Source organism: Papio anubis, chromosome 1, assembly GCF_008728515.1.
Source record: "Papio anubis isolate 15944 chromosome 1, Panubis1.0, whole genome shotgun sequence".
NCBI lineage: Eukaryota > Metazoa > Chordata > Mammalia > Primates > Cercopithecidae > Papio > Papio anubis.
The window spans coordinates 41,768,965-41,793,106 of record NC_044976.1 but is presented as its reverse complement, the minus strand read 5'-3'; the positions used below and the strand labels follow the sequence as shown (position 1 = coordinate 41,793,106).

Here is a 24,142-nt window from a genome sequence, read left to right as displayed (position 1 = left end):
GCCTCAGCCTCCCGAGTAGCTGGGACTACAGGTGCCCGCCACCTCGCCCAACTAATTTTTTGCATTTTTAGTAGAGATGGGGTTTCACCATATTAGCCAGGATGGTCTCCATCTTCTGACCTCGTGATCTGCCCGCCTCGGCCTCCCAAAGTGCTGGGATTACAGGCATGAGCCACCGCGCCCGGCCAATTTCTGTCTCTTGGGTTTAACTACGCCCCTCACCCCAAGATTGACCAGCAGTAAAAGGTAGACATTGAATGGAGCTTATTAGAACATTTATTTTTTTCTGAATGACAGGCCGGGAGTGGGAGTAGCTGAACAGGGCATGTTAGTGGTATGAGTGCTGGCTTAAGCAGAGGAGCTGGAGTGGGGGTTTGTGTTGGGGAAGGAGTGGGATGGGAAGCACACCTGTGGGGCAGCTGAACTAGAAGGAAGGATGCCCAGGATAGCTATGAGACACCTACAAAGCATGAGGACCCAGTTCCCCTAAGCCCACCCCATCCCCAGATCCCTTTTTTTCTCCCTTAAGTTAAAAAAATTCATTGAGGCAGCTTAAGTCAGAGGCTGTAAGGGTCAGACTGGTCACAGGTTAGACAGCAGAGTTTGCTCCGGCCAGCAGAGCCAGGTTCTGGCTGGATGGCAGCTCAGGCCTCCTCAGCTGTGGCATCAATGCCCGCGTAAGTGAAGTTCTCAAACAGCGACATGTTCACATAGGCCTGGGGGCAGAGCAAGCTTTAGTGGGGGCCAGGAATAGGGATGAATCTGGCCGCAAGCTCTTTGACTTCCATGTGGTTGGGGCATTTGAACTGACACTGATTTGTTCTGGAGACTCAAGATGGCCCCATGGCCAAGAGTGGCCTTTACCAGCCCAGGGCAGTGAAGGCATCAGGCCACAGCTGGGGCCTCAGGTGAGAGGCCCTCAATGCCACTGTTAGAGGACGGTTTTTATATGCACTCTTTCAGTGAATTCTTGGCTTATGCATTCATTCATTAAGTAACTTACCTGTTCAAAAGCCATTTTAGATGACTCACCCATTTATATGGTTATTTGATCATTCCCTCATTCTTAAGATGGTTAATCATTAATTTACTTGAAGAACTCTTCATATTTACTAATTTTGATATATTTTTCATTATATTTATTTGATAATTCACTTATTCACATGGTTAGTAGATTCAGTTATTGAATTACATGTTTATATGATTATTGTATCATCTATCCACTAATTCCATTCATTCATTCATTCATACAGTTACTGTATCACTCATTTACCCATCCATCCATTTGGTTAGTGACCATTCATGCACTCTGCTCTGGCTCTGGCAGGTGGGGAGAGGTGTCCCAGATGAGAATGGGCTGATGGCCTCAGCAGAGGACAGGCAAGCAGTCTGGGACTTGGGACTCAAGGGAGGGATTTGCTGCTGGGGCTAAGCAGTGGCCTTGAAAGAGTTTTGGAAGGGCCTGGTGTCTAACCCAGTGAGGGCTGGAAAGGCAGGCTGCATCCTGGGGCCCAGCCTAGCTGTGGTGACAGCCCCCAGTGAGGGAGTTTGGGCAGGTAGTGTGGTTGGGACAGGGTCACGGCACCTCTGAGAGGGCACTCTGGAGCACTCTGTGAGCCCAACCCGCCACCTCAGCCCGTCTCCTCACCTTCCTGGCTTCCAGCATGCGGCCTAGCTGCAGCGCAATCTGGGCAAAGGGGGGTCGCTCATAGGGACGGTCCCGCCAGCACTGACGCATCAGCTCGTACCTGCGAGGGGGCATTGCTGAGATGAGGAGTCAGGCCAGCTGGGGTGATGGGGTCACAGGGATCAAAGCTGAGGTCACTCATCACAGAGATAGGGTCATGGAGCTCAAGGATGGGGTGACTCACACTTCATCGTCACAGTTTCGAGGCTGCTCCATGCGGTAGCCCTGGGGCAGCTTTTCGTAGAGCTCGGCACAGGTCATCCCACAGTAGGGTGTACCTCCTGCGAAGGGACAAAGTGCTCTTGGTCCAGGGCTCCACGTGGGGTAAGGTGGGGCACTCTGGGCAATGGGGGTTAGGAACTCACCAAGGCTCACTATCTCCCAGAGAAGGACCCCAAAGGACCAGCTGAAATAAGAAGGATGCACTTAGTTACCTTCTAGGCCCTGGCCCCTAGCAGTTTAGTTTCTACCTACCCAAGATGTGCAGTACCTCCCAGCCCCCCTGTATGTGTCTACTCTGTAAGTATCTGGCCTTGGCCAGCTGTGGTCTCTGCTCTAGTGAAGCTCCTTCATACTGCCCCCATCCCTGGGCTCAACACCATTAGAGCTAATTTTTTTTTTTTCTTGAAACAGACCCTGTCACCCAGGCTGGAGTGCAGTGGCTTACTGCAGCCTCAACCTCCCAGGAACAAGTGGTCCTCCCGCCTCAGTCTCCCTTATAGCTGGCATGTGCCACCATGCTCAGCTAATGTTTTGTTTGTTTGTTTATTTATTTATTTATGAGACAGAGTCTTGCTCTGTCGCCCAGGCTGGAATGCAGTGGCGAGATCTCAGCTCACTGCAAGCTCTGCCTCCCGGGTTCACACCATTCTCCTGCCTCAGCCTCCCCAGTAGCTGGGACTACAGGCGCCCACGACCACGCCTGGCTAATTTCTTTTTGTATTTTTAGTAGAGACGGGGTTTCACTGTGTTAACCAGGATGGTCTCAATCTCCTGACTTCGTGATCTGCCCACCTCGGCCTCCCAAAGTGCTGGGATTACAGATGTGAGCCACCACGCCCGGCCATGTTTTGTATTTTTAGTAAAGACAGGGTCTTGCCATCTTGCCCAGGCTGGTCTCAAACTCCGGGTCTCCAGTGATTTGCCTGCCTGGCCTCCCATAGTGCTGGGATTACACATGTGGGCCACCACAGCCAGCCGAGCTAACATTTTCATTGAGCACTTACTGTGGTCCAGGCACTGGTCATTTAACAGATATGTTAATTCATTTAACCCTCACACCAACCCTATGATACAGATTCTATTATTCTTGCCATTTTACAGATGAAGACACTGAGGCACTGAGAGGTTAGCTAGATTGCCCAAGGCCATACAGCTAGTTAGTGGCAGAGCAAGTGTTCAAACCCAGGCAGTCTGGCTCCAAAGCTCTTGCTCTTGACTGCATCTCACTTTGTAACAGCCTCTGTGTAGTGTGCATCAGGCCTGAGACCAGGGGAGAGAGTTCAAGGAGGTGGAGGGAATCTAGGGAGTGTTGGGGCAGAAGCAGGAAGTAGGCATGTAGTGGTCAGAGGGGTGATCAGTGTGGTAAGCAGTGAGCCGTGCAGGCAAGGACAAAGGGCTTGGGGCAAGGGGTAGGTTCAGACCAAGATGGACATCCCTGGAGAGACAGGAGGAGTGTGCCAAGAGGGCTGTCTGCAGGGGAGGGGCACAGAGAGGGAGTCTTGGGGGTCATGCTCTGGTAAGATCCTCAGGTGGGCATGACATTGCCCTTCAGGGAGGAAGATGAGAGCAATTCCTGAGTGGCCTCTCTATCTACCTCAGGAAGCATCCACCAGCATTCCCAAACCTCTCCAAGGCATCCCCCTGTCACTTACACAAACATAATCTGAAACTACCTTTACCCCAGTCCTATCCCTGAAACACCTTCTGAGACTCCTTCCAGCTGGCCCCACCTTGGCTGGGTACTTTATACCAAAGACACACCCGTGTCACACCTGGAACACAGCCCAGGTCATGCCTTAGACCACCCATGACATTTCTGAGATGTGTCTAGGTCAGGCCTGTGTGATTCTTGGGGCCAAGCCCTCCTGTGCCCTCCCATCCTACACTCACACATCACTCTTGGTGGTATAGACACTGTAGTTCAGGGACTCAATGGCCATCCAGCGCACGGGGAGACGCCCCTAGGAGAGAATGGGTTTAAGGGGCTGAGTGTGGAGGAAGGGCCTGTTTGAGGCCCCTATGGGGCAGGGCCAGGCACAAGCCCTAAGGGTGAGGGTTGAATGAGACTCACCATCGTCTTCTTCACATAAACCTCCTCTCCTCGAGAAAGCCCGAAGTCTGCAATCTTGGAGGCCAGGTTCTCTCCGACCAGCACATTTCGGGCAGCCAGGTCCCTGTGAATGAACTGTAGGCAGGGTCAGAAGTCAGGAGAGACTGGGGATGAGGGAGCCCAGGCCAGTCAGGCCAGTAAGGAGTCAGTCTTTGTGGGTACCCTGGTTGCCTTCAGTACCCCATACTCTTTCTCCTCCCCGCCTGGCTGAAATCTCATCAGCTGACTCATGTCTGAGAAAGATCAGTGTTGGTTCTCACCCGCTCCTTCCTGGGCCATGGCCAAGTTCAGGCTGGATCCCTTTTCCTGAGACAGTGGTGGCCATACTGCACCTTCTCCTCTTTCCATGCTTCTCCCCCTCCCTCTTCCCATCCCCTGGGTTCCAGTTTCTCTCCCTTAGAGAAACTTTCTTCTCCCCAGCTTCCAGAGACCTCTCTCCACCAGCCCCTCCCTCTGCACTGGCCCTATCCCCTGCCCCTCTGCTTTCAAACATACTCAAAACTTTACTATCTTTAAAATGCTGGCCAGGTGCCGTGGCTCATGCCTGTAATCCCAGCACTTTGGGAGGCTGAGGCGGGTGGATCACTTGAGGTCGCGAGTTCAAGACCAGCCTGGCCAGCATGGTGAAACCCCGTCTCTACTAAAAATACGAAAATTAGCTGGCCGTGGTGGTGCATGCCTATAATCCCAGCTACTCAGGAGACTGAGGCAGGAGAACTGCTCGAACCTGGGAGGCAGAGGTTGTAGTGAGCCAAAATCGTGCCACTGCACTCCAGCCTGGGCAAAAAAATGAGACTCAGTCTCAAAAAAAAAAGAAAAAAAAAAAAAGAATAAAATGCCTTCCCTCAGTCTTACATTCCCCTGGACAGTCATCCCCCTGTCCTTTCATTCAGGCCTGAGCTGACTTGGGCTCGGATCTCTGCTCTTCCCTCTCTCCGGCAGATCGTACCAGGTCCATTGCCATTAGGCACCATCTGTGGGGTGACAGCTCACACGCAGATGCTGTCTCCAGCCTGGGCCTCTCTCCTGAGTTCCAGGCTAACATCTAGACCTGCTCACTCAACACCTGCACCCTCCATACTGGAAGTCCCCACCTCCTCCAGACCTGCCCCTTGGCCCTGCCTCCTCGCTCTGCTTGCACCCACACACCCACTTGGGCCAGGAACCTCAATCCCCACATCCAATCAGGGCCGGCTGACTTCTTCCCCTGACATCGGCCCAGTGGCTTCCCCCTCTGGCCTCCACCCGCCCCCACTCACACACACCTGCTTCTCACTCAGGTACTGCATGCCATTGGCTGCATCACTGGCGAAACGCAGCAGCTGCCGGGAGCTGAGGGTAGAGGCTGTCCCATGCTCTCGAGCAAAAGCTGGGTCAGTCTCTAGGACCCGGCTTTTCCGCAGAAAATCTAGCAGGTTCCCGTAGGGGGCATATTCAATAGCGATATACAAGTAACCTGAGAGGCAAAGAGACAGACCGTGGTGATTTAGACACAGGGAACCTAGGGTGGGAGCAGGCACCCGATGGCAACAGACAGGGATGAGGGAGGATCGAGGGCGATGCACAGGTCGCCAGCAGCCCCTGGCAAGCTAGTCATGTGGTGGAGGTGATGGCTGAGGATGGGGGTTTGGAAGAAGGGGTAGGTGATGAGCAGGGGGCTCACCTCGGTTCTTACAGGCCCCCAGGAGGTTGATGATGTTGGGGTGATGCCCCAATTTGCACAGAACTTCCAGTTCTCCAGCAAAGTCACGATGGTCATTTTCGGAGGCATACTCTGTAAAGAATCCAGTATTACTTTTGCCAGAAATAACTCTGGAGAAAGGGCTGGCAAGGGCTGGGGTCAATTGCTGGAGGAAGCCAGGTGGGGCCTGGGATTTGTGGGACAAAGGAGAGCATTGGGGCTGGGCCAGGGGTCGCCCCAGTGGACCTTTCAGCATCTTGATGGCTGCATTCATCTTCAGCCCATCCTTCTTGATCATGGCCCGGATGACCTGGCCGAAGTTCCCCTCCCCGATGAGGTCCTCAAAGGTGATGTCCTCCCACTCCAGCACTGGGTAGCTCAGGGGCTCAGGCTGCGGTTTTGGCCGCCGGGTCAGTGTCAAAGTCCCTGAGCTGAACTGCAGGATGGTCTCCTCGCCCTTCACAGGATGAGACAAGAGGGTAGACAGTCCACGCGAGAGTTAAAGGGGGCAGAAGGAGGCACAGACAGGCACACAAGGAGGTTTCAGTGTCAGACAAGTGGGCAGAGACCCAGACAGAGGGCACCCTGGTGGTCAGCCAGGGACGGACAGGCAGACAGAGGACATAACTGAGACAGAATCTTAGGTAACAGAGCCACAGGTAGGCTGCTGGGTGGGCAGATGTCCAAGGAGAGAAATGCAGAGGCTGCAGCGGGGGGATCAGGTGTGCAGGACTCCGGAAGGCAGAACCAGGGCTTGTGGGTAAAGTTGCTAGAAGCCACAATGTGGGTCAATGGAAGGAGGATATTTCTAACATTTAAAACAGAAAAGGATTGGAATGAGCTTCCTATGACTGTGCTAATCCCACAACCAGGGTTTTTTTTTTTTTTGGAGGGGTCACCAGGGAAGCTCTGGAGAAGATTCCAGCCTTAGGGAGTAGGCCAGGGTATATTCCCTGAACACCTACTACATGCTCAGCCCTGAGTTGCTGGGAGCCAGTGGAGGGGTTTTCTTCTCCACAGTAGCAGAGGCAGAGATTACCCTGTCCACACACTTGGCTTCTCTCCATAGCTCTAAAACCAGGCCAGGACCTGCAAATAGCAAAACCATAACAAAGAGGAATGTCCAATTCCCTAATTGAGTAGGAGGAGGCCATCTGGGCGGGGCTGATGGCAGGAAAAGGAAATAAGTGAACAGGACCAAAGAAGCTACCAATATGAGAACTGGAAGAAGGGTTAAGATAGACCTTCTGGTGGAGCTTCCTAAGTGCACTGAAGCCCAGCTTGATGGGCAAGGGCTGAGGACCTGGGGCACCGGGATTTGCATGAAGCACTGGTGCTGACGGCACATACCAAATGCACGTGATGTTCTTGGTGCATGCATGTATAGGTCCATATACACACGCAGGCCTGAAGGTGCACAGGCATAGGGACACGTGCATCTGGGACACATGCATTTACACATGGGGCACTCACAGGGGATGCACGTGTGCACTCATACATGGGGCGCACGCATTTGTGCACACACATTTCCTATCCATATGCAGGCACATGTACCAGGGATATATCCTTTTGTTTGTTTTGAGACAGGGTCTCGGTCTGTTGCCTAGGCGAAAGCGCAGTGGCATGATGTCAGCTCATTGCAGCCTCAAGCTTTTGAGTGCAAGCAATCCTCCCACCTCAGCCTCCCGAGTAGGTGGGCCCACAGGTGCACACCTCCACGCCCATCTAATTTTCATATTTTCTTTTATTGTAGAGATGGAGTTTTGCCATGTTGCCCAGGCTAGGGGGATATATCTTGATATATACTATGACACCATGTCTGTTCAAGACTGCTTTCCCATCTCCTGCCGTCAACATCTGTATCCACTGCCCTCCCCCACCACAGCAGTGAGGGCTTTCTGTGCACTGACCTCAGAGGAAGGGCCAACACAGCTTGGAACAAAGAAGCCAATTGAATCTCTGAATGGATTTTTTTTTTTTTTTGGAAGTGGAGTCTCACTCACTCTGTCGCCCAGGCTGGAGAGCAGTGGCATGATCTTGGCTCACTGCAACTTCTGCCATCCGGGTTCAAGCGATTCTCCTGCCTCAGCCTCCCTAGTAGCTGGGATTACAGGCACCTGCCACTGTGCCTGGCTAATTTTTGTTGTTTTAGTAGAGATGGGGTTTCACCAATTGGGCAGGCTGGTCTTGAACTCCTGACCTCGTGATCCACCCGCCTCAGCCTCCCAAAGTGCTGGGATTACAGGCGTGAGCCACCACCTCCCGGTCTCTGAATGGATTTTTTAAAGGCATAGCAGGGACACTAGCTTTTCTATCACAAGGGTCAGCCCTTGAGAGAGAAGAGGGTTTTCTTTCTTTTTTTTATTTTTTATTTGAAATGCCAAAGCTTAGCTCTCAATATTAAGAGTCCAGGCCTGGAAGGCCAAGGACAGAGTTCGGATCTTAAGTGACGACTTGAGGAAGCCCTCAGAGGAGACAGGACCTGCGGATGGGTGGCTAGAAGGAAGAATGTGACAGGATGAAGGGATAGTGGGTCTGCTCCCACGCCCCACCTCTAAGCAGGGGCCTGAGGGATGGAAGGGTGTGGGCCACAGGAGGACAGAAAACTCAGGCAGGATTACAGGGAAGCCAGGAGGAGTGGAGGTTTGTGCTTCCTCTTTCAAGGAGCAATGGGTGAGGTTGCAGGCCAGCACAATTCTAGAATGGTAGAAACAGTTGTCTAAGTGGGACAGTGGGTCTGAGGGCCACAGAATATGCCTCCCTCCATAAGGTATAAGGAAGCCCCTATAGTTCTTTAGTTCTTTCTCTTTTTCTTTTTTTATTTTTTTGAGACAGGGTCTTGCTCTATTGCCCAGTCTGGAGTGCAGTGGCAACATCTCAGCTCACTGCAACCTCCACCTCCTGGGTTCAAGAAATTCTCCTGCCTCAGCCTCCTGAGTAGCTGGGATTACAGGCGTGTGCCACCATGCCTGGCTAATTTTTGTATTTTTAGTAGAGACGGGTTTTCACCATGTTGGTCAGGCTGGTCTCGAACTCCTGACTTCAGGCGATCTGCCCGCCTCAGCCTCCCAAAATGCTGGGATTACAGGCGTGAGCTGCTGCGCCCGGCCCCTTTCTTAAGTCTCTGAAAGGAGGCCCTGGGATTTGCAAGAATGGAGGTTAGGATGAGGAGGTCACAGCATGACTGGCCTACTGGCAGGTGACCACAGTAGAGCTAAGGACATCAGCCAAAGATGTGTGCAGACAGAGGCTGGCTCTCAAGTCCAGGAAGGCCTGCAAGGACAGAGGCCAGCATGAACCCCAAGTGTCCTTGCATTTGATCACCTTGCTATTTAGGCCTAGATAACCGCTAGGGAGAAGGAAAAGAGGGGAGAGGAAAATCTCCAATTGACAGAGCCCAAACCTGGAGTGTCCCTCATGAAATATGGTCATCACGGAATTCTTTTGAATTGGGAATATTAAATATTTCACCACTAATATAAATGGGCTCGTGAGCTGAGTTCAGTTTTAGAGAAATAAAGAAAATTATATTTTGTACCCTTTAACATTGTTGAGTGTAATCTTTTACCTGCTACACACACACGCACACACACACAAGGTGTACAAGGTCTTGTGTGTACTCAGGTAGAAACACATACACGGGCTGTGAGCATGCACCTGGGGGCGGGGCGGGTCACTGACCGAGCCTGACTGGTAGGTGAAGGTGCGTCTCCGATGCAGGCAGCTTCTGCGGATGCACACCAGGGTTAAAAGGGCTGCCAGGATGGTGAGGCAGGTGGCAGACACGGAGCCCACCACCGCCAGGATCAGCTGCTGATCCAGGCCCTCTTCTGCTGCCCGGCTCTCTTGGACTGGGCCCTCAGCCTGCAGCCCTGGATACAGTGAGAGGGGCAGATTGTGGGGACACCGGGGTCAGGGAACCCAGAGGCCACCATGGGGTTACACAGAGGGAGAGGTGACAGATCCCAGTGCCAGGACTGTCAGGAAATCACTTGGGCCACATGAAGGAAGGGATGAGGGGTGTCAGAGGGGTGACATGATTTTCCCAGCCCTAGGACAGTGGATCATGAGAAGGGAAGGCTAAGTCCCCCGGACTGGGGCTGAGTCTTTGTTGGGAGGGGCCTGGGATGCCCTAGTTCCACAGCAGGGGGTGATGTGGAGGGAGAGCACGCTGAGCTCTCCCCGCTCAGAGCCCGGGGGTCCCGTGGGCCTTCCCCTCTCACCGTTGCCCAGGGTAGACTCTTCTACTGTGTTGCTCCAGTCCCCGAGCCCCTGAATGCTGGCCCGCACGCGGAAGAGGTAGCGCGTGCTGGCGTTGAGGCCACGGATGATGGTGCTTGTCTCCTCAGGCCTGTCCACGTCTATCCACAGTGGGTCTCCTGCACCCCCAGCCACCTGCACCTCCACAACGTACTTGGATATCGGCCCAGGCAGAGCCTCCGGGTGCTGCCATGTCAGCTGGATCTCGGAGTCTGAGAGAGCCTGGGCGTGGAGGTGTCGGGGGGCTGGAGGCCCTGAGGAGATGGGGGCGGGAAGGCAAGGCTCAGACGGGACTGGGCTATGTAGCTGTGGCGCTGGACACATCTGCTCTAGCTGTGCCCCCTGCTCTGTGGGTCCACGCACAGGAGCCACCCTGCCAACTTCCTCCTCCCCACCAGCCTGAATTCCTTTCCATTCCCCCAGGCCACCTTCACCCCCAAGCTTCTGCTTCTCCTTGTACTACTTGTATCCCAAGTCCTCTCCACATCCTCCCATGCCCCCTGCTCCCCAAGTCTCTTGCCCTCCCATGACCCTGGTTCTCGCCATGAACCCTGACCTCCCCATGCTCTCCCCACATGCTCCTGGTGATCTGTGTCCTCCTGGTATCCTGGATCTTCCCCAAGTCCCATGTCCCCGCTGGGGTCACGTCTGCCTAATACCCTAGGCATGTCCCATGTCCTCTCCATGTCCATTAATCTATAGCCTCCTGTGTCTCCTAGGTCTCATGTGTCCCTGCGTCCCACGTCCTCCCCCAACCCCCAGCTATCCCTGCGCCCTGGGCATACCACTGGGGGGCAGAAGCACGTGTGCAGGGGGCGAGGCTGGGCCCAGGAGAGTGCAGTGGTAGAGCTGCACATCCAGCTGGTAGTGAGTGCCAGGCGTAAGTCCCGTCAGGAGGGCAGTGCGGGCCTGGGGGGATGAGACGTTCTCCCGCCGCTCCTGCCCCCGTGTCCCGTCCCACAGGCGCAGCAGGAAACCGTCGCCCACCAGTGGCCCGGGCACCAAGGGCAAGGACCAGCTCACTCGCAGCCGGTCAGGGCCTTCCACATGCCAGCCCTCCAGCCACGGCTGCAACAAAGGCTCTGGGGCCAGAGGTCAGGGGTCAGAACTGTCCAGTAGGTACTTGGGGCTGGACAGGACAGTGATCCCCAGTGAACAAGGAAGAACAACCTCCAATGGGAAAGGCAGGGGTCCCTGGGGTGGACAGGACAGTAACTGCTGGGGGGACAGGAAGAGATGACTCTTGGCCTCTCACCAGGACAGTCTGTGGTCATGAGGGTGGGAGGCCCCCAGGCCCCCTCTCCTCCTTCCCCTGGCCGGCTCAGCTGCACACGAACACTGTATCCTGTCTTTGGCCTTAGGTTCATTAATGTCACGTTCTCACTGGGGTCCACTGGGGGTGGGGTGTACAGCACACATCATTCAGCCCCCACCTCTTCTAGAAGCTTCCATGCTCCCTTCAGCCCCCTCGAACCATTTGCCCTCCCTCTCCTGCTCACCGTATCCCTTCACTATTACCCAACACCCCTGTCCTGCCCCAGCTCTCTCCCTACTCACCCACAATGGTCGACCAGTCCATGGTACTGTCCTGGGGCCGGTAGTGCAGGCGGACGGAGGAGATGGGTCCATCACCAGAGAACGAGACCAGCGGGGAGACCACAAGCTGGCGGCTCTGCTTGGTCAGGAGCCGAGGTGCAACCAGGGGCACGGGGGGCACTGCCAGGAGACTTGGGGTAAGGCATGGCCACACAGCCTATCCAGTCCACTTCTGTGTCTTACTTCAAGCTGGGGACCCTCTGGGCTTGAGGGACACCAAGTTCAACAGATGACCATAGTGGCCAGGGCCCAGGGAGGACAGAGTTCGGGCCCCTGGGTAGCTTGGGGCACAAGGATTAAGCAATAAAAGCATGAGGGTGTCCCAAAAGATAGTAGATGAGGAAGTGACATGGCCAGACATGGTTTGGGGGTGCACTCTTCCCATGCAGTGTGGGGGTAGACAGAAGGGGCTGAAACCCAGGGCAGGGAGACAACCTGGGCATCATCCTGCTCTCTGCCCCTGCCCTCATTCACCACTCTCTTAATTTAAAAAAATGGCACTGGCCCTGAAGCACCTGCTCCCCACCACATGCTTCATAGTATGACCTCTAATTCTCACAGCCACCTTTCCGTCAGGGCTCATTAGCCTGCATTATGAAAACACTGAGACTCGGCCGGGCGCGGTGGCTCAAGCCTGTAATCCCAGCACTTTGGGAGGCCGAGACGGGCGGATCACGAGGTCAGGAGATCGAGACCATCCTGGCTAACACGGTGAAACCCCGTCTCTATTAAGAAATACAAAAAACTAGCCGGGCGAGGTGGCGGGCGCCTGTAGTCCCAGCTACTCGGGAGGCTGAGGCCGGAGAATGGCGTGAACCCGGGAGGCGGAGCTTGCAGTGAGCTGAGATCCGGCCACTGCAGTCCAGCCTGGGCGACAGAGCGAGACTCCGTCTCAAAAAAAAAAAAAAAAAAAAAAGAAAACACTGAGACTCAGAGACACCGAATAACTTGCCTAAGGACACACAACTAGGAGGAGATACAGCCATGTGTTGAACTAGGTCTGTCTGCACAGGCCGCCTGGATCTATCCATTCTACTCCAAAACAGCCTTCGTGTCCCTGTCCCACTTCCTCACCCCATGATCGCTGTTCCTATTCTGGACTCAACTTTTTCTCTCCAGATTATTGCATTAGTGCTTTTAACAGGTTCCCTTGACTCTTACAAATGTTTATGAGACTGGCTTTTTGAGAGGAAAGGAAGGAAGGAAAGAGGGAGGGAGCAAGGGAGGAAAAGGATGCAGCGCTGTAAGCTGAGGGAGTATCAGGCAGCAATAAGCATGTCAGGAGGCGGTGCTGATTTGGGGGGAGATGAAGGTCCATTTTGGGTGCGGAGAAGCCCTTGGTGCCTTTGTCTCATGCAGGGGATTAGATGTCCAGGAAGTGGCTGGATATAAAATGGGCCTCTGAATCATACAGCAGCCACTTTCCACACTAACTTCAAAACCAGACTTCCAGAGAAGATGCCCCACTTCATGGAGGCCCCACCAAATGATCTGGAGTCAGAAGAGGGGTCCCGGCTGCAGATCATATGTGAGAGCTGCTAGAGAACAATCAAAATCTAGGGACTAGGTGACATTTTAAATAATAAGAACAATAATTATCAACATATATTGAGCATGCACCCTGTATTGGGCACTGTGCTAAATGCTTAAATGCATCATCTAATTTAATCTTCCTAACAACCCCATCAAGTGCTAACTATCCCCATTTCACAGAGAGAGAAACAAAGTAAGAGAGGTTAAGTACTTTGCTTAAGGTGATGGGGCAAGGAATTTGTGGAGAGAGGGTTCAAGCCCAGGTTGTCTGGCTCCTAAGCCTGGGCAGAGTGAGAAGAGAAAGGCGGAAGGTGGGGCATGATGGCAGAGAGGGATGCACAGTCACAGGATGGGGAGATGGCGAGGACCTGGGAGGCAGAGTGTGGCAATGAGAAAGCAGAAGGTGAGAGAGGGGGCTTACATGCGGTAACAGGAAGCAGGAGGAGAGGGACAGCAGGGTCACGGGGTGGCCGGGGTGCAAACGGTTAAGGCTTAGGGTGCTGGAGAAGCTGGAGAAGGTGAAGGGACTGGGGGTTGGGGGTGCTCTGGTCTGAGTAATCTTGGGCACTGGGAGGTCCCTCCTTATTTACCTGGCAGATTCCTAGGCATGCACCACTTCTAGGAAGCCAAGCTGGTCACCCTCTGAGCTCCACAGCCCCATGTGCTCCCCCTGGGCTAGCACTGAGTGTCTGTGGGGTGACTCAGAGATGGGAGGCAGCATCCCTGAGCAGAGTTAAAGGTACACTTGTGTGTGTGTGGTGGTTGGTGGGGGACAGCATGGCTGGGCAGGAGGAAGGGCGGGGCTGGAGAGTGTCCCCAGTTTCTGGGGCACAGGATGTCCTTTCCAGATGGGTCTAAGCTGTACTCCAGCCTTGACACTGCCCAGTCCGGACCTCTGGTTGACCACAACCCCTCTTTTTGCCTGGCGCTAGGCTATGACCTTAGATGTCCTTGTCCTTCCTGCTAGGACCTCCAGCCTGAGCAGCATCAGCTAGAGCCTACTGTGGTCACCGTCCATCCCCTGTGGACCTAGGACATCACTGACCTTTCACATTGACCTTGAAGCGCCGGCTGTCTTGGCCGCCAGATGTGGACACACGGCACTCCCAGAACCCACTGTCCGCAAGAACCAAGCGTGGCACCTCAAACTCAGCTGTGGTCTTATCTGGCTCCACAATGGCCTTGGTGGACTAAAAGAGATGGGGGAGGGGGACAGGTCACAGGGAAGGAGCACCCCTGTGGCAGGCACGCAGGTGTCCATCTGGACTGATGGCAGGACAGAGGCCCAGTGGCAGCCCCTCACCAATCAGCCTGACCTCATCTGAGCAATGGTCAGGCCAATGGGTGGGCCCTATAGAAAGTTCTGAGGGACTAGGGGTCTAGGGATCAGCTGTGAAGCAGGCGGCTTGTGGGACTGGTGGGTTGGGTGACTGGGGCTGACCAGGAGCACAGTGCCATCTGGCTTGCGTAGCTCTATGCTGCCCCGCACTGGGAAGGGGTTCCCTGCAGCTGCACAGTTGATCCGGGGCATCGTCTCTAAGTTGAACTCCAGTTCTGAGGCCATGTTGAGGATTTGGGGGATCCGGTCTGGGGAGAGAGGACACTCATCCTGGAGCTTACACGGGGCAAATACGTGACCACCAAAGCGCCCCTCATCCATGTTCTGTTTCTCAGTGGAAGCACTGCCATCTACCCAGTCCCTCCAGCAAAGGCCCGTATGACTCCTCCAGCGTCCCAGCCCCACATCCCATCAGCTGCAAAGTCTACTTCCTACCTACTTCCCCACTTCCTGATACCCTCTAATACCTGCCAGCAGGCCCCTCACCATCCTCCCGGCCAGCACACTAGCTCAGGCCTCATCATTTCTGGTCCCCAGGTACAGACTCCTCCAGGGTCTCCTACTCTCGCTCCCCGGCCAACAGCTACGGGTCCTTTCTCCAACACAGATCTGACCCCTTTGTTCCTCTTTAACAATTCCCTCTTGCCCCATCATATGAAGTGCACTCTTTGGCCTTCATTCAAAGGCCCCACGATTTGACCTCTTTTGACCATTTCCCCAATCCCCCACTCCACTGTCCCGGCACCCAAGCCTGAGTCCCCCATCCCTGGGTCCCCTACTCCACTGTCCCGGCACCCAAGCCTGAGTCCCCAATCCCTGCGTCCCCTACTCCACTGTCCTGGCACCCAAACCTGAGTCCCCAGTCCCTGGGTCTTTGCTCTTGTTCTTTCCTCAGCTATCTCTCTCTTGTCTTTCATATCCAATCTCAGATCACACCTGCTTCCAGACCCTTCCCTGACCTGCTCAGTCTGCCCAGGGGCATCCTCTGGGCTCCCACATTCTCTGGGTTGCTGCCCTTTCCAGTATGGCTGGTTGGCAGTGAGCTCCCTGCTGGACTGACTCCCTACCAGACTGACTCCCTGCCAGAGCTCCCTGCCCACTAGACTCTAAGCTCCCTGAAGGCAGGACTTGGACCCTTGCAGGGAAAGGAGGGACCAGTCTCTTCCACCAGGGAGAAGTGTTTGGTAAAGGCCGACTTATCTTGGGGGAGTCTCAAAGGTAATAGTGCTTATACCTGACTTCTCACAGTGCACTCCATGCCACCCAGAGGGGCAGACACAGCCACTGAACCGGTCACAAGTGCCACCATTCTGACACTGGCACTGGAGTCGGCAATCAGCCCCAAAATGACCAGGGGTACAGGCTGGGAATAGAGGAGGTATGATTAGAGGGGCATGGGACAGGGGGCAATTAGGGCACAGATTAGGGCACAGATGGGGCACAGGTTATACAATAGGCTGAGGGTAGAAGGACTGGTCAAGTGAGCAGGGGGGCTTGCTGTGTAAGTCAGAGGCAGAGTGAAGGGTCCGGGTCAAGCTTGTGGCCAGCTGTCTTGGTCAGGGACCATGAGGGTGGGTTAAGCATACCTTCCTGGCACTGGCTTCCTCTCCAGCCAGATCCACAAGAGCAGCCATAGGGGTCTGGGAGGCAGAAGGTGAGGCCCCGGCAGCCTGATATGCCTGGGCACTGCTCCTGGCAGCTCTGCCCGAAACGGCCCTCTCTACAGGCTAGAAAAAGAGTGTGTGGGGTGTATGGGCCTTTATGGGTCCCTGGGCCCAGGACCTGTCTGTTGCCCTCACCCCCCAAGCTCCACCCACATGGTTCTAGGGTCTCCTCCCAGTAAGGGACCCTCTCCTGCCTGGGTCCTAGCTCCCCTCCTCCTTACCCTGTTCACAGCGGGTGCCAGTGAAGCCAGGGGGGCATACACATTCACCGTCATGGTCATGGCAGACACCTCCATGTAGGCAGCCTGGGCACTCTTTGGTACAGTCTGGCCCCCAGTGCCCAGCCCCACAACCTGGAGGAAGGTGTCTTCAGCAGCGGCCCCTCGCCCACCTGACCACTGCTGCTGAGGACTGGAGATCCAGGGGCTTCAGGGGACCCACAGGAAGTACCCACAGGGCTCTCAGCCTCCCACCCTACCCACAACCTCTGCCCTCTGCCTCTGACCCCGCACGATGAGCCGAAAGAAGGCGCTGCCCAGGGGGCTGGCTTCCAAGTAAGTGGCACTGTAGATGCCGCTTGATGGTGGCTGCACATTTGGGAGCTGCAGCAGGAACCGCCCATCCTGGGCTTCATGCCAGTCCAGAGTGTAGAAGTAGGATCCTGGGGGAGCATGAATGGGTCAGGGGCCTCAGCACTCCATGAGGGTTGTGTTACCTCTCTCTGTCCGCCTCTGCTCAGGTCACACCGGTGGGCCCCATGCACAATGATGAGACCTGGGGCCGGCACCAAGAGAGCCGATGCCCATGCCACAAAGCTCAGAAGCGCCCTCTTCTTCATGCTCCATCAACCACCCAGTAAATCACCAAGTCCTGCTCCGTCCACCTCCTCCTCATCCCCTAACCCAGTCCGCTTCTCCCCACCCACTGCCACTGCCCTAGTCCTGGCCTCCAGGGCCTCGCAAGCAGGCTCCTCTGCCTCCAGTGTCACCCTTTCTTGTCCCTCCTCCACCCAGCAGCCAGCGTGATTTTTTACAACAGACTCCTCTTTAACTCCTCCGCTGAAACTCTCCTGGTTCTACAGTGACCTCAGGACAAAAATTCAGCTCCTTAGACATCATTTTCACCAATTTGGCCATGGCCAAGCCATCCAGCCCCATTCCTCTTCACCCACTTCTTGACTCCTAACATTTCTGAATTCCTGAATGTATTGTTTATCTTTCAGAAACACCCTTGTGTTTCAGATCCCCCTGCTCTTCTCAGTCCCTCCTCCTGGAATGCCCTTCCTTCCCTTTCTGCCTTCTTTGTCTTCCCATTTTTCCTCTGAGCACAATTCAAGTGCCACTTACTCTGGGGTTTCTCCCGTGAGCCTCTCCCTTTTAGAAGAGTGCCCCAGTCCCTGCCCCACCCATTTCTTGCCTCTTTGCTCAGGGCTGAACAGAGAGCCTAGAGACCCAGGTCTGCCTGTGCCTCTTCACATCTCCTGTCAATTCAGGGAGTCCAGAGCTCAGGAGGCAGCCCCCATGGCCAAAGGAAAGGGTCTTCCTCCCTCAGGAGCCCAGGGATTCAAGAGTCAGCCAAGGGGTTGTGAACCTGAGGACTGAGGCAGGAATCTTGGGGCCACATAGGAAAACAGCTTCCTGCTATGGGGTGGCCAAAGGGTCAGGCCTGGGACTGAGATCCCAGGGATCTACCCAGGCCTCAGCATCAGGCTGTCTTGGGTATCAAGGATCTGGGCTGGACAGATCTTTGGGAGAGGCTAGCCTCTGCCCTGCCTGTGTTGGGCATGATGTTACCAGTTCTCTTCTTCCTCAGGGGGACTGCTGCTGTCCGCCAGGTTGACTATGTGACAGCACCTGCTAACTCCCAGGGGAGAGTCAAAGATGAGGGTTTAACATCATGCTCATTTGGGGCTAAAAGGGAAGGGGCAGCTGACCACAGGCTCCTGGCCCTCTGTGTACAGTAAGAGGGCAGCTCAGAACTACAGATAAGATAGGTGCAGGTGCATCCCATGGGACCTGGTCCACCACAGAGGAGGGGCCCTGGAGGTCGGGTGTGTTAGGGACCAAAGCTGAGGGTTCCATGGGCGATGAAAGTGTTGGGGCCTCAGAACGATGGGTCTACCTACCCCATCAGTTCAAATGCCCCTCTCACCGTTGCTCTTCCAGATCACATCTGTCTGCTTCTCCTTGTGCACACGTGCAGAAAGTACAGCGGTGTCGCCTTTGTTCACAGTGTGTGTGACCTTGTCTGGAAGCAGGTGGGCTGTGGGATGGAAGGTAGGTCAGCGGCCTGGTTTCCCCCTTGCCATCCCCTTGCCTGCCAGACTCACCTCCAGGACTGTTGTGCACATAGATGACGCGCGTGCGCCGTGTCCCGGAGCCGCCCACGCAGGAGAAGACGCCCACGAGGTCTGAGGGCTTTGAGAAGCGGTGAAGCGTGACCTGGTGCGAACCGTTGCGCGCCAGGCGCAGGGGCTGCCCGGGCGGGGTGCGCACGATGCGGTCGTCCTTCTCCAGCAGCAGGGGCGGGCCCCAGGCGTCGGAGCCCCTCCCCGCCCCGGCCTCCCCAGACACGCAGGTCAGGAAGAAGCGCTGGGGGTCCGTGAACCGCAGGTTGGCCAGCAGCGTCAGGTCCACCGCCGCGCCTGGGGCCAGGACACCAGTGACCCTATTGTAGTCCCAGCCAACCCTAGTGCCCTAGAACCCCCCAGCCCCAGTCCTCTAGTCTTACTGAACCACCGTCCTCTTAGAAGAGGGTCTCCAACCTTCACCCCTCTTCCTTCTCCTGCCCGGTTCTTCGGACTCCACAGGCACCTCAGTTTATCAGGCATGCCCATCCCCCTCTGCTTTCCCCTTCCATGCGCACTGTCCTCTTCCCTCAAGTCTCTTCATTTTAAAAGAACGAAAAACCACGAATCCTCTGGCCGCGTCCCCTCCCTTCTCCTGCCAGATGGCTTCCCTTTCGCCCCAGCTTTCGGAAAGAATGATCTATGCTCCCTGTCTCCGTTTCCTCACTTTATTTTCTATCAGTCCTGTTTCCCCACTCGTCTCTAAAACAGCCCGGCAAAGGTCGCTGTGAGCCACTTCTCCCTGCCCTCACCACGAGAGTGCAGGCCAGGAGAGCCAGTCAGAACAGACGTGTCCCATGGGTCCCCCTCTCTGTCACTATGGAGATCTAGAAATGTCTGCTGGGCTGGGATTTGAGATGGGAGAGGCTGAGTCTTGCAGCCAGAAGGTTGTGGCGCAGAAATGGAGCTAGGGCTGGGTGCGGTGGCTCACGCCTGGAATCCCAGCACTCAAGGAGGCAGAGGCGGGAGGATCCGTTGAGCACAGGAGTTTGAGATCAGCCTGGGCAACATAGCAAGACCCCATTCTCCGGAAAAAGAAAAACAAAAAGAAATGGAGCTAAGCTTGGGGCAGGGCCCAGAGCCAGGGAGGGCAGCCCCAGGGCAGGCCTGGAGCCCAGCAGACTCAGACACGAGGTGGGTCTTGGTCTTTGCCTTCCAAAGAGCTCACGCCCTACTTGGAGGAACAGGCATGGACATAGCTGCCAAATGTAGGGCGCTGTGCTTTTGAGCACAGAGAAGGGGCCCCTGATCCAGCCTGGGGGAGCACAGGGAGATGAAGAGATGATTCCTGGGAGGTAAAATTGGAGCAGGACACATTGGTGTGAGGACAATGGGGAGGGAGAGAAGTCAGGGGCAGGAGAGGGCATCCTAGACAGAGGGAACAGCCTGGGCAAAGGCCTGCAGTGGCAATATTATGGCAGGTGAAGACTCCAGGTTTGTGTGGAGGCTGAGGCAGGAGAGACCAGGTGGAGTCAGAATCCAGGTTGGATGGTGGAGAGCCTGCGAGCCTGCCTCAGCTCCAGGACCCAGCACCCCTCCACCAGCCCTTCCTTCTCTGTCTCTGCTAGCTGACTGTCAAGCAGTTAATTAGTTTAAATACCACCTAGCTTATCAGTGTTTGAAAGGCTACCATGAGCAAATGAAACTGGCATTTACTGACCGCCCAGCACATACCAAACCCCCATTTTCCACTGGATCCTCACAACCAGTGAAGTGGATATTCTTTCATTTATAAAGGAGGATCATGGTAATTATTCTACTGTCTTCTTTGAGCAAGCTCGCCCACTCCCCTGGTTTTAACCATCACCTCTGAGTCAATAACTCGGGAACTGTCTTTCAGCTTGGACCTGCATTTCCATCAGCTTTTCCCAAACCTGCTCCTCTCCAGTGCTCCCTGACTCACGGGTCAGCACCTGCCACCTGAGACACAAACTATGGAGTCATCTCTACTCCCATTGTCATGAGAATGAATGTTTATTGGCTGCCAGTTATGCACCAGGCACTTTACTGATGTTGTCTCATTTTACCATCCCAGCTATCCTGGGAGGTGGATGTTATTATCCCTGTTTTATAGGCAGGAAAGGGAGGCTCAGAGAAGTTAAGTAACTTGCCCAAGGTCATACAATTAGTAAGCGGCAGGGCCAGGTTGTCTGATTCTAAAGTCCACACCTCTGAGCACTGTGCTGGCTGCCCCATCAGTCACAGAAGTCTGCACATTGTTTCCTGAATGCTGCTTCTTCATCCCACACCCCCAGCCTGCCTTTGTTCAGCCCTCCTTACTCACCTGGACCATCCCAACAGCCACAGCCCCTCCTTCTGCAACTCATCCTCCACAGTGATCTAACACCAAATCTGATCTTGTGACTTTCTTGCCTATGACCTCCCACGGCTCCCCGTTGCCCTTAGGATAATGTCCATGCTCCTGAGCCCCCCATGCTGCTCCCACACTGTCCCTCCTGTTGTGTTCCTAACAGGCTCCTTCTCTCCTATGCACCTCCATGCCTATGAGACTTGCATTTTTTATGTTCTGGCTGCCTGGAATGAAGACCACCCCTCTTAGTGAAATCTTCCCTGACTCCCTTTTTGTCTCCTACCCGAGGCAGTGTAAGCTGACTCCTCCTCAGTGCTCCTCTAGAGCTCCTGTGTCTGTCCCTGGTTAGCCCTCTCCCCCTGTCCTGTGTTCTGCACTAGACCATGAACCACTCAAAGGCAGCCTCTGTGTGCTAATCCTCTGACCAGCAGACTGAAGGAATCAGCTGCCACTTATTCAGAAATCCTTAGCAAGCGCAGGGCACTATGCCAACTGCTCTGCATCATTTTCTCATTTAAACCCCATAACAACCATAGGACGCTGGCATCATTTAATCTCATTGTACAGACTTGGGGGTTGCCAGCCTCTCAACTAATGGCCCAGCACTTAACACAACTCCTGGAATATTGTTGGTGTGCAATAAATGTTTGTCCAGTGAATAATTGAATGAATCCAACACAATGATCCTAGGAACACCCCCTGAAAATGGCCTCCCACAGATCCTCAGATCCAACACAGTCAGCAACTACTCCTCACTCCTCCCCTGATCCCAGGTTGCAGTGATTTCTGGCACTTGCCTGGGTTTTCCTGGCCTTGATCTCACTTTCTAGTGGATCAAAATGATGGCAGTGATGATAGGGTTTGTTTTCCAAAGTTTTTTATTGTGGTGAAATACATATAACATACATTTTACTATCTTTGTTTTTTGGATGAGTCTCGCTCTGTCGCCCAGGCTGGAGTGCAGTGGCGCCATCTCGGCTCACTGCAACCTCTGCCTCCCAGATTCAAGCGGTTCTCCTCCCTCAGCCTCCTGAGTAGCTGGGATTACAGATGCCTGCCACCATGCCCAGTTAATTTTTGTATTTTTAGTAGAGATGGGGTTTCACCATGTTTGCCAGGCTGGTCTCAATCTCCTGACCCTGTGATCCACCCGTTCGGCCTCCCAAAGTGCTGGGATTACAGGCATGAGCCACCACTCCTGGCAAATTTTACCATCTTAACCATCTGTAAGCAGCATATAACCCAACGTGATTAAATACATTCCTAATGTTGTCCCACCATCACCACCATCCATCCTTTTTTTTTTTTTTTTTGAAAAAGAAAAAAAGTTTAAACAAAATGGAGATGGGGTTTCACTATGTTGACCAGTCTGGTCTTGAACTCCTGGCCTCAAGTGATCCTCCCATCTCGGCCACCTGAAGTGCTGGGATTACAGGTATGAGCCACCGCACCCGGCCCCATCTTTATAACTCTTTTAATCTTGTAAAACCGAGTAAAAATCTTGTAAAAAACTCTGTACCCTTTAGACAAAACTCCCCATTTCTTCCTCCCTGCCGCCCATGGCAACCACCATCCTACTTTCTGTCTCTACAATAAAATAGGGTTTCTCGGGTGGAAATCAGGGCCTCGGGGCCTAGAAATGGGGTGAGGGACTCAGGGGAGACTTACCCACATAAGAAGCCAAGAAGAGGATGGAGAGCAAGAAAGGAGGCACCCGCCAGACCATACTCCAGAGGCCGACCCAGGCCAGCCAGGATGAGCTGGGCCTGGGGTCAGATGCTGTGGGCCTGACTGCTCGGCCTGTGCTGGTCTGTGTGGGTCGGTGCTGGGGAGGAAGAGGAAATGAGATGGCTTGGGTGGGAGGGGTGGCAGGGGTGGGGGTGGAGGACTTATTCTGCCTTTGAGGCCTCTCTGGCCCCCACAAGGCTGGGGATGGGTGTGGCCTGGAAGGAGTCACTTGAGGTGGGGGGAAAGTTATGGTAAGGGCAGACCTGGGGACAGTTGGACTGATTTTTCCCAACCCCTGCCTCCCTCCAATCCTCAGTCTTGCTGGCACAAAGGAGGCAGGAGGCAGGAAAGGGAGGAAGCCAGTGGCTTCCGCCTATTGAGGAAGGGGGTGGGGTAGGGGACAGTGTTCTGGGGTCTCCCCTCCCCCCAGCGCAAACACACAATACGGCCCACATGAGTCCTCATGTATGTGCCCCAGGACACAGGTGGTTACCTGGGTTTCCTAGAGAGCAGTTCATACAGGAAACACAAGGGACCTTTGTGGGCCTGAGAACACGTACACTCAAAGGAACACAGGGCTCAGGCAACACAGAGCCTTGGAGTCTACCTTGTGTACCTCTCCCATTTTACAAATGGGAAAACTGAGGCTCGCTGTGCTCGAGGGCACCCTGAGGCTGTGGCAGGGCTGGGACTTGAACTTCTGACTTAGTCCTTGCTTTCTTGGTGCCAGTCGCTCCACAAGGGCACACATTAAGCAGACCCAGGGGAACACACAGGGAGTGTCAGTTGCCTAGATAGTCCTCAGCTTAAGCTGCTAATGAAAGCTTCAGCTTATTGTCTGCCAGGTGTCATTCATTTTGCAGCAAACCCATGTCTATCCCTGGGCACTGGGGCAGCAGAAGTCTGCCCCGGGAGGTGCACTCACTCTTGACGGCTGACAACAACCTGGGGGCAGTCCCCCTGCCTTGGCAAAGTCTCTAAAGCCCTGTGGATCTTGCCTCTGCTTCCCTCCCAGACTCACCTCTCCCTGCCCTGGCACCCGTTGCTCCACCTCTTGCCACCACTGGCAGTTGCCAGAACAGAACAAGACCTGTAGGTACAGAATGCCCACGAAGAGGCCCTTCCAGGGAGCAGAGGGAGCAACCGTCGGATGGGCAGCCTCGCTGGTTGAATCGATGACCCCTCTGACCCGGAATGGAATGATTGGGATGGATGAGACCTGGTGTCAGCTTAGGTGACTTAGGTCTGGAAGTACAAACCCTCCCCCTGGGCCTGGGACATCTTCCCAGAATCTTTTCGGTGAAGGCTTCATTCTCCTCTGGGTGCACCAGGCTCACATTCACTTTCCTCAGGAGGCTGGGTCCCTGCAGCTTCGTTGAGCTGGTTTAGGCCCAGGGTTCTTCTGAAGCTCCCTGAAAAGTCTCAGGAGAGGTTTTGACTCCTGGAGTAGCATAGAAAAGGATCAGGAAAGACCTCCCCACCAATGTGTGGCCCACAGAGACTCCCATTCCTGGGCTTCAGGCTGGGAAGAGCGTTCTCTGGACAAGGCTTTGGGTGGGATGGGAGTAGGAGCAGGGGGAGAGTGGTGGATGCCTTAGACTTCAGCTCATCCTGGTGCCAGACCTTTGAATCTGGAAAGAAAAAGGAGCTGGAAAGTGCTGGGA

General features: G+C 54.6%; 1 protein-coding gene across 3 annotated transcripts; it reads right to left on the bottom strand.

Annotated features, from left to right (window-relative positions):
* Window positions 1-258: 258 nt before the first annotated feature.
* TIE1 (tyrosine kinase with immunoglobulin like and EGF like domains 1) lies at window positions 259-22,755 on the bottom strand. Of its 3 annotated transcripts, none has more exons than XM_021940404.2 (23): window positions 22,419-22,755; window positions 18,422-18,736; window positions 18,244-18,354; window positions 16,598-16,753; window positions 16,314-16,445; window positions 16,015-16,155; window positions 15,663-15,791; window positions 14,531-14,676; window positions 14,135-14,279; window positions 11,518-11,676; window positions 11,216-11,353; window positions 10,746-11,042; window positions 9,924-10,214; window positions 9,358-9,572; window positions 5,947-6,157; window positions 5,683-5,793; window positions 5,285-5,475; window positions 3,981-4,094; window positions 3,800-3,870; window positions 2,053-2,093; window positions 1,872-1,968; window positions 1,649-1,748; window positions 259-716 (listed from the first exon to the last, which is right to left on the bottom strand). In XM_021940404.2, the coding sequence occupies exons 1-23, from the start codon at window positions 22,474-22,476 to the stop codon at window positions 645-647; spliced, it is 3,441 nt and encodes a 1,146-aa protein (XP_021796096.2). In that variant the 5' UTR covers window positions 22,477-22,755; the 3' UTR covers window positions 259-644. The 3 variants fall into 3 exon arrangements, with proteins under 3 accessions (XP_021796096.2, XP_017816166.3, XP_021796105.1); XM_017960677.3 differs by having other exon boundaries at window positions 9,382-9,572; XM_021940413.2 differs by lacking the exons at window positions 14,531-14,676; window positions 18,244-18,354; window positions 18,422-18,736; window positions 22,419-22,755 and having other exon boundaries at window positions 16,598-16,716.
* Window positions 22,756-24,142: the final 1,387 nt, after the last annotated feature.

What these genes read in the sequence shown, in the direction of transcription:
- TIE1 (XM_021940404.2), bottom strand. Translation starts at nt 22,476, where the DNA reads ATGGTCTGGCGGGTGCCTCCTTTCTTGCTCTCCATCCTCTTCTTGGCT. An exon ending in AGTACCTGAGTGAGAAGCAG is followed by an intron (nt 4,095 to 5,284) that starts GTGTGTGTGAGT and finishes CCCTGCCTACAG; the next exon opens with TTCATTCACAGGGACCTGGC. An exon ending in GCATGCTGGAAGCCAGGAAG is followed by an intron (nt 717 to 1,648) that starts GTGAGGAGACGG and finishes CTCTGCCCCCAG; the next exon opens with GCCTATGTGAACATGTCGCT.